The sequence below is a fragment of the Leuresthes tenuis genome, unplaced genomic scaffold, assembly GCF_036924035.1.
Source record: "Leuresthes tenuis unplaced genomic scaffold, fLeuTen1.0.hap1 SCAF_22, whole genome shotgun sequence".
Taxonomy (NCBI): domain Eukaryota; kingdom Metazoa; phylum Chordata; class Actinopteri; order Atheriniformes; family Atherinopsidae; genus Leuresthes; species Leuresthes tenuis.
The window spans coordinates 17,906,320-17,914,734 of NW_027325376.1; the positions used below are offsets into that span (position 1 = coordinate 17,906,320).

Below are 8,415 nucleotides of genomic sequence, written 5' to 3' on the forward strand. Positions count from 1 at the left end.
TGCCATTTTTGCCAAGACAAGTCCTTAAACAGTTTTCAAAATCTTGATAAAAAATGTGTAATTTCATCAAATCTCAAAAAGTGTTTGAATAACTTTTTTCATCCCAAACCAATAGAAAAACTGTTAGTCCCTGTTATGGTCCCTGACACACACTTTGGCTCAAAGGAACCATAACACATAAGATGAGGACAAGCGTTAAAGTTTACATTAATTTATTATAAAGAAACCAAAGTTACTGAAGGAAATGGGACAGCAAGAGACAGCAGACCACAAAGCAGTCACGCAGTGGGCCGTCGCATCTGGGCTGCTCCCCTAATTTCATTTGTGAGAATGATGTTTTCTGTTTTTTTCCACAGTTTTTTTTATGTCGTTAAAAACATGATCCAGGCCTGTCTGACGGAGAAACACCCAGTGGAACGTCTCAGTAATGTCCCCTATGGAAAGTACCAAGGATGTATGAGAAGGGAAACTAGATAGGTAGAAAATCAAAGAGACGGTTGATGACAAAGAAGTCATTACTAAGTCAGTTCATTATTGATTTCAATGGAACAATTGTACTCCTCTCTTCTGTCTCTGAAACTGAAGCTCAAAAGATTGGCATAGCTTTTCTGATGTCCTACTGGGATTCATTTTCTTGAGTTGCCAAAGCTCAACTAAGTGTAGTCCGTGGACAGTTCAGAGATGGTTCAAAGTAGGGATGCACCGATACCGATAGGGATACCATTTCTGTGTACTCAGTATTCATTAAAGTGTTTTGATACTACAGAATCGATACCAGTGTGACAGAAGCTTCATTTTCCTGCAATTTGTTTGCGCTAACATGTTCCAGTCAAGTGAGGGGCGGGTTATTCTTATTATTATTTGTTTGAATTTTATTTACGAGCTTTATTTAAGTGAAAGGTTTGGTGAGCCTGTTCAAAAGAAAATTTTAAAATGTTAAAACAATATGTTGCACTAAGAGTTGTTTTATATTTCTAAAATGCACAAAGTCAAGTTGTATTTGGGTTGAATATGTCTAAATAATATAAAATGTGTTTAATTGTAAGAACTGTAATGGCCTTGATTAGTACTCATATCGTACTAAAAGGTAAGTACTTGTACTTACTCAGTTTTAAAAAATGTGGTATTGGTGCGTCAATAGTTCAAAAGGATGTTGAAATGGGATGAACAGCATTCCTCATCCCACCACAGTTTAATGTAGTCATTCAAAAGTGAGAGAAAAACAAACAATAGGCAGTCGAATTAATAGAAATATTGTAAATATTGCAGAGGAGTTTCAGATGAAAAATACAACTCTTTGCACAGATTCAAGTTAATGACAGTTTTATAAAGATTCAGAAACAGGAAAATGATGATGCAATTTATGTGAATGCGAGCATACAGAGGGATACTCTGGCAAAACAGGCTCTGTAACCAGAGGAGGCTGTTAACATATTTAAAATCGAAATTCAATCAAATTTATTCAAAAGTCATAATCCAGGAGTGGCAGCACAGTTGGGACAGGAACCACAGGATTGGAACCATAGACTGTTAGAAAAAAAGTATGGTTGGAAGGAACATAGAGGAGAATATCCCAATAAGGCTGAGGCTGTTACTTGCTAGGTTCTAGTAAAACATTTCTCTTGATACAAGCCTCATGTTTCTGTGAACAGTACTAAGAAGAAAAAGGAGAACAAACTATCCTTCACTGTCATTCAGAAGATTCACGAATTGGAGGAATAAATTAGAGAAAATAGGAAGTTTGGTATGAATTAAATAACTTTGAAATACGGGTTAAAAGAACCGATTCACAGAAAATAAGAGAATGTAGTCAGAGCTAATTGTAGTTCAAATTCTAACGCTAGTCGGCGGTAAAGCCCCTCTACATTCGTTGCTAACCGCCATAAAAAGAGAAGAAGATGTGACGTCATTTCCTGTGAATTGTTAATCAAGAAAAAACAAAACACACCTAGCAAAGACCCTGGGATGAAGCGCTGTCAAAAAGCTCAACAGTCTCTGGAATTACAATGTGTAGCATTCAGGTTAGGCGGTGAAGTTCCTGGTAAAACCGGGGAAAGTAATGTTAGCTAGCTAACCAGCCTGCCCTCCACCATGAATTTAAGAGGACTTTTTCAGGACTTCAATCCCAGGTAACGTTAGCTCCGAATTAGCAAGCGCGGTTACTGACTCTTAGCATTGTTTGCCCTTCGCTGCCGTTTAAAAACATACAGAATGTATAACTATCATACCTATGAAAATACCGACCAGTTTTTGATCAGACGGCGCAAGCCCCTGAAAATGTGTGAATAAAGTAGTCGATGCTAATTGCTATCCGGCTTCAAAAGGCCTGGCTTACACGGTGGTAAAAAATAATGTAAAACAGAGTTCCAGCTGGCTGGACCTTTCATGTAGTTCTCAACTGTATCTGTCGCGATGTATTTAATCCATATCATGTATTTTAGCAGCGATATTTCACTAAAAGAAGCGAGAAGAATTTATCAAAAATAACCATTAACGGCAGAAAAGGCAACCGCGATCATACATGAAGTCCCACATAAAGCGATATGTCATGTTCAGCTGGGGTGCAATGTGTGCCGAAACGGCAACTTCAGAAACTTAGCTCACGTTGTAGGATAAATTGTTGACTAGTAATTGCACACATACGCATTCTAGATATTAATAATAATAATAAGCGTTCATTGGATAGCAGGTTGTCATAAAGCGTTAGAATCGTTCCTGGGCTTCATTTGTTAAACGCTGTCCGTTTTTAATTTAAGTTTGAGTTAAACAGAGGACCACAAGTAGATTGTTATAAAACCTTATGTGTTATATGTTTAAGTGTTTTCTGCTAATTTTACTACTATGTTATTCCTAACCAAGACATCGTTATGTGATGGGAAATTGTAAACGGGTACATCTGAGATGAACTTTAACTTCTGGAATGCTATCTGTTCTTAATCATAACAAATTAATTATCCCAACCTCTATTTTTTTCTATTAGTTGATGACGTTTGCACATTCTAGAATTTTGCCCAAGATACCTTTTTTTAAAAAAATTATTACTTGCGCCCATGACTGAAGTCATCAGTCATCTGGTGTCCATCACCAAAACCTTCAAACCGCTCCTGTTTAGCTAACCTGTCTTTTCTGACTGTAAATTTCACCCGAAGACAATCTTCACACTCTGTATCTTCTTTTGATGACCTCTTTGGGGGAAAAAAAAAAGACGACTACTCTGCTTTTAACTGTCAAAGCCTCTACGGCACATGTGCATATCTTCCTGTGATCTAAAAGTGTCTCCCTTCTCTCTGTTGCAGTAAATTCCTAATCTACTCTTGCCTGCTGCTGTTCTCTGTGTTGCTCTCCCTGAAGCTGGATGGAGTCATCCAGTGGAGCTACTGGGCTGTATTTACCCCAATCTGGCTGTGGAAGCTGTTGGTTGTCATTGGGGCCTCTGTGGGAACAGGAGTGTGGGCCCACAACCCTCAGTACAGGTAGATTCCCACACATCTCAGGGATTAGAGTCGCTAATAACAGAGCAGCTGGTGTTCACCTCCAGCTGTCTGTTTTGGAAGTTTGTGTGCTGGGTTTTATTATCCATGACTCTGAATTTGAGCAAACTCAGTATTAATTCCTTTTATTTATGGAGAAAATTGGATATTTGAATACCTGGTTAGCAAAAGCTTGGGGTTGTGAGACAAGCAAAATGTTAAACTTTTGAATGCACGCTTGTATTTACTCAGTTTGTTAGCTGGTTAGAGTGGTTAGATTAGCTGTTGTAACACTCGGCGTCACTGTGGTTTGTTCTGGTGTCGTGTGTGTTCTCTAAGGGCTGAAGGGGAGACGTGTGTGGAGTTCAAAGCCATGCTGATAGCGGTGGGGCTCCACGTCCTGCTGCTCATGTTCGAGGTGTTGGTGTGCGACCGCGTGGAGAGAGGGAAGTACTTCTGGCTCCTCGTCTTCATGCCGCTCTTCTTCGTGTCGCCCGTCTCTGTAGCAGCGTGCGTCTGGGGTTTTCGACACGATCGCTCCCTAGAGGTAAGGAACCTGACCCACATGAGGATGCTTGCTGAGAGCAGGGGAATGTGCCGCAGTGCAGGTTTAATGCCAGACAGGCTTCCTTTGTGTTAAACTTACAAAACGTAAATGAGAGATAAACGGGTGGGTTCTGATCTTTACTCTCCTGACTGTATACATTTTTTTTCTCGTTTCTTGGGTGGCATTGAACACTTCTCCCCCTCTGAATTATATTGTCCGCCTGACTCTTCATTCATAAGAAGAGCAGATTGTATGAAATGAGAATAAAGATGCAGCACCAAATGCAACAGTGTTGTTGCAGAAAACACAAGAGCAGACTGTAGTCAGAAAATTAATTTGTACCTGCTGTTTATATCAGGCTACACTAAAGCTCTCAAACTGAACTCAATATTAAGTGCATTCAGCTGTGATGCTGTCCCATAATAACACAGAAGTCACGGAAGATTTAAGTCTCAGATCAAATCAAAATGATTTTCTTGCTGATGGTATGTTCTTGTTATATAGATTCACTTCTTAATCTGTGTTAGGCCCATTCAGGTTCACTAACTGAATTCATGGTTCCCATGGTAACGTGACACACAGCCTGCTAAATAGGGCTGCATAAAATTGATCAAAAATATCGTTCAGATATCGTTCAGATCGTACAGATCGTTCAGATCGTATAGTGCTTTTTACTGAGCATTTAATCCGAAATGCCGAACACAAACTGCTGCGTAGCAGATTATGTGATCTAGCCCGGTTCAGAAAGAACACTGATAACTTGACTTTAGGCTAAACGCACCTTGTTCAGCTATAGCCTTGCATTATACTACACTTCTCTGGGTAAGGTAACATTTGATAGAATAAAACCAAGAAATGATTGAAATGATTCAACCAAAAAGCCTTTCTTTCACTTTGGCAGCCAGTTAATCAGCGAACTGTTGTAGGAAACAGTGAACGCTTTAAAAGCTGCTGTTCCTCAGCACAAAGCAACCCTGAATGTATGAACTTGGAGTCTGATCAGTCCGTTTGATGAGAACATGTTGGGTATTAGGAGGACACTTTTAAATGTGCATCGATCTGAAACTGTCCCTCTTTCCGTTTCCCCTCAGCTGGAGGTGTTGTGTTCAGTGAATATTCTGCAGTTCATATTCATTGCGCTGAGGCTGGATAAGATCATCAACTGGCCTTGGCTGGTGAGCCACACAGAAGCCCAACACTCGCACTTCTCACACAAAATGTTTATGTTGGATCCAGATGAACACTGTGTTTTAGCACGCTGCTGTGTGATTTTTTTTTATAAACGTCCCGTGTCTGTATCCCGCAGGTGGTGTGTGTTCCACTGTGGATCCTGATGTCCTTTTTGTGCCTTGTTGTCCTCTACTACATCATTTGGTCTGTACTCTTCCTCCGCTCCATCGACATCATCGCAGAGCAACGGCGAACTCACATCACCATGGCAATCAGCTGGATGACCATAGTCGTGCCGCTTCTCACCTTTGAGGTGAGTTGTTTCTATTGAAATGTCCCTGTTCATCATCCCAGTTACACGACTAAAGAGTGAGAATAAGCGCGGTATTATCGACATGCTACTCTGCTGACTTTTGGATTCATGGAAACCTTTTATTTTAATATTTCTCAAAACAATTTCTCATAGTTCCAGATGCTCATCTTTAGTCCAGAGGATGTGGTGTTAAAAATAATCAATAACATTTGGACTCCTCTGACCACGGACCAGTTTTCCACTTTAAAGTTTGGCCTGGAGATCTGTTTTTGGATCCTGTTCATATATGAAATATGAACGAATATTCATTTTATTTCTATTTTGTTCAATTCTGAATGAAAAATTGATTAAAAACACACAGAAATCGGATCGTCACATTGTTTAACACATTTCACTCAGCGTTCCTACTTTTTGGGACCATTTGTCACTTATTGGGTTTTGTCTTTTAGAGGAATAACACTGTTTTCTCTCCTCAGATCCTTCTGGTGCACAAGCTGGATGGCCACAACAGTCTCAGCTATGTGTGTGTGTTCGTCCCTCTGTGGCTCTCCTTGCTCACACTCATGGCCACCACTTTCGGCCAGAAGGGAGGGAACCACTGTGAGTATTTCAACTCAGAAACAAGGTGTTGCTAGCTGTTATTTTCTGTAGAATGTTGCTGTTTTCCTTCTTAAAGAATTAGCCGTTTGTGTAAAACTGTCAGCATTATCGGTGCTATGTTGCTGCTCCGTTAAGTTCTCTGTCCCGATGTTCCAACAGGGTGGTTCGGCATCCGTAAGGACTTCTGCCATTTCTTGTTGGAGCTGCTCCCCTTCCTGCGGGAATATGGTAACGTATCCTACGACCTCCAGAGGAGCGAGGACCCCGAGGCGGCAGAGGATCTGCCCGTTCCCGAGCCACCTCCAAAGATTGCTCCCATGTTCCACAAGAAGACCGGTGTGGTGATCACACAGAGCCCCGGGAAATACTTTGTCCCGCCACCTAAACTGTGCATCGACATGCCCGACTAACAATCGCGGCTGCTGGACTCATGAGTAAAACTATTAAAGGAAAAAACAGCAGAGGATGCTTCGTTTGGTTTTTATCTGCTGTCCTGAAGGATTTACTCCCCTCACCTGAACTATGCTACACGTCCTGCAAAGGCAACTCTTCAGAAACAGTCTGGTGACGGGTTCAGATTCTCTCATTGGTTTTCCCAGCTGTTTTCCCGATTCTCTTCCTCAGTCTGTCATTAATTAAATAGTGTAACTGACAGATTTGTTTTCCACCCGCGGGTGAAGTTTCCACTGTGTCGCCTACTCCCTGTTATATCCATTCTGAAGATGAACATTTTGGGGGAAAACTGAGCGCAGAAACGTCTGAGATCCCCTCTGATCTGACCCACATTATGCTGAGACGCGCAGCAGAGCTGGATCTGCGTGGCTTTGACTCTGTGACAGCGGAGACGCTTGCCTCAGTTTGGGATGGGGACCATTGGAGAGACTCTGTGGATTGATTATGGGATCAGCGTACCCCGGATGTTTCTGTTCTCACTTTTGACCATGCAGGTAGACAAACGGGGTGGAGTTTAAGTTGTTTTTTGTCTTTCCCTCCAGGTCTTTATTGACACAATAGTGTTGTGTCGATACATTAATAGAAAAAGTGGTTGGTCTCTATGGAGATCCCTTTCAACTCTAGAGATGGGGGCAGGATCAGCTGTTCTTCTGCATAACAATCCATTCCTCAGTTGAGCCTAAATTAGTTTGGGCCTGTAGAAGTGAGTGTTTTCCAACTACAATGTGTTATTCGTACGTATTACCACCCCCTTCTGCACCTGCAGGTTGTCTTCAGATGCAAATTGCACGTCCTGGCCGTGTTCAGTCCTCCTTTTGTGGTGTGTTCAAGTGCTATTTTGTTTGTTCAGATGCTGCTAACACGAGGGGGCCCAGCAGGGGGCCTCTTGTCGCTGCCGGTTCTTCATGTCCGTTTGGTGTATGAGAGCCCTGAGACAAAGGGGGGATTTGTTGCGTCAAGGATGGTTACCTTTGGAAACATCTGCTTGATTTGACTAAATTAGTCAGCTGAATCCTCACAAAATCTGGCTTAAAAGTGTGAATTTATTTGGCTCCGATAAAGGAGTTAGCCCACATCTCTAATATTGGATACGACCTCTGCTTGGAGAGAAGGCGAGATTACAGCGGCTTTTTTTTTTTTGATGTTCTGAAATAAAGCTGAACTTCTCTTTTTCTTGATAAGAGAACAATGGAAACTGCACTTTGTTAACCTGTTCCAATAGAAGCACTGTAACACCTCTGTTTTTCCATTTCTTTCGTTTGGTTTTGTAAATACCACAGTGGGTAAAGGTTGGGACCAGAGGGCTGAGCGGTGAAGGTTTTAGTTCTCCACTCCTGTTTTATTACAGCCCTTAAGTAGCATCTGTGCAGATGGTTAAGAATCACCTTTTAATATTAAATCAATAGTACAAACTTCTGGCTTTCAAATTATTCTGACTGCTACTGATATTTTGGTGGTTGAAAAATCAGCTTTAACGAGTCGAAACTAGCGTTTAAATCCAGGTCTGAATGAGAGCCTGACTCCTCAGATTGTGTGTATGTGAACACATAAAGCAAAAACGTTTCTCCACATTTCCTTTTGTCCTCATTTCTGGAGTGTCCAGACCCTGTCACCCTTTCTCTTTCCTTTCTGCTCGTATCTTTTGTTTTTTGCTGCGGCATACAGTAACCAGATTGAGAGGCTGCGGTGGGATTGCGCGACGTGTCATAGCTCGCTGCTTTTAGCACTTTTCACTCGTCATTTATTCGCACTTTAAGCTTTTGGCGTGTTACTATACACCGTTCAAATAACATGTGAAAGGGTTAGGGCACAGTACGGTGGAGGGTCTCCTGTCACACTACATACCACTCAAAATGAATGTA

The 8,415-nt window shown here is 41.5% G+C and overlaps 1 protein-coding gene across 2 annotated transcripts; it reads left to right on the plus strand.

Annotated features, from left to right (window-relative positions):
- The first annotated feature begins 1,904 nt into the window (after positions 1-1,904).
- tmem185 (transmembrane protein 185) lies at positions 1,905-8,124 on the plus strand. Of its 2 annotated transcripts, XR_011909779.1 has the most exons (8): positions 1,905-2,129; positions 3,297-3,473; positions 3,810-4,017; positions 5,109-5,192; positions 5,324-5,500; positions 5,977-6,100; positions 6,260-7,319; positions 7,711-8,124. XR_011909779.1 is itself a non-coding variant. In XM_072376067.1 (7 exons), exons 1-7 carry the CDS (start codon positions 2,092-2,094, stop codon positions 6,508-6,510), a joined length of 1,059 nt encoding a protein of 352 aa, XP_072232168.1. In that variant the 5' UTR covers positions 1,905-2,091; the 3' UTR covers positions 6,511-8,124. The 2 variants fall into 2 exon arrangements, 1 of the variants encoding a protein (XP_072232168.1); XM_072376067.1 differs by having other exon boundaries at positions 6,260-8,124.
- Positions 8,125-8,415: the final 291 nt, after the last annotated feature.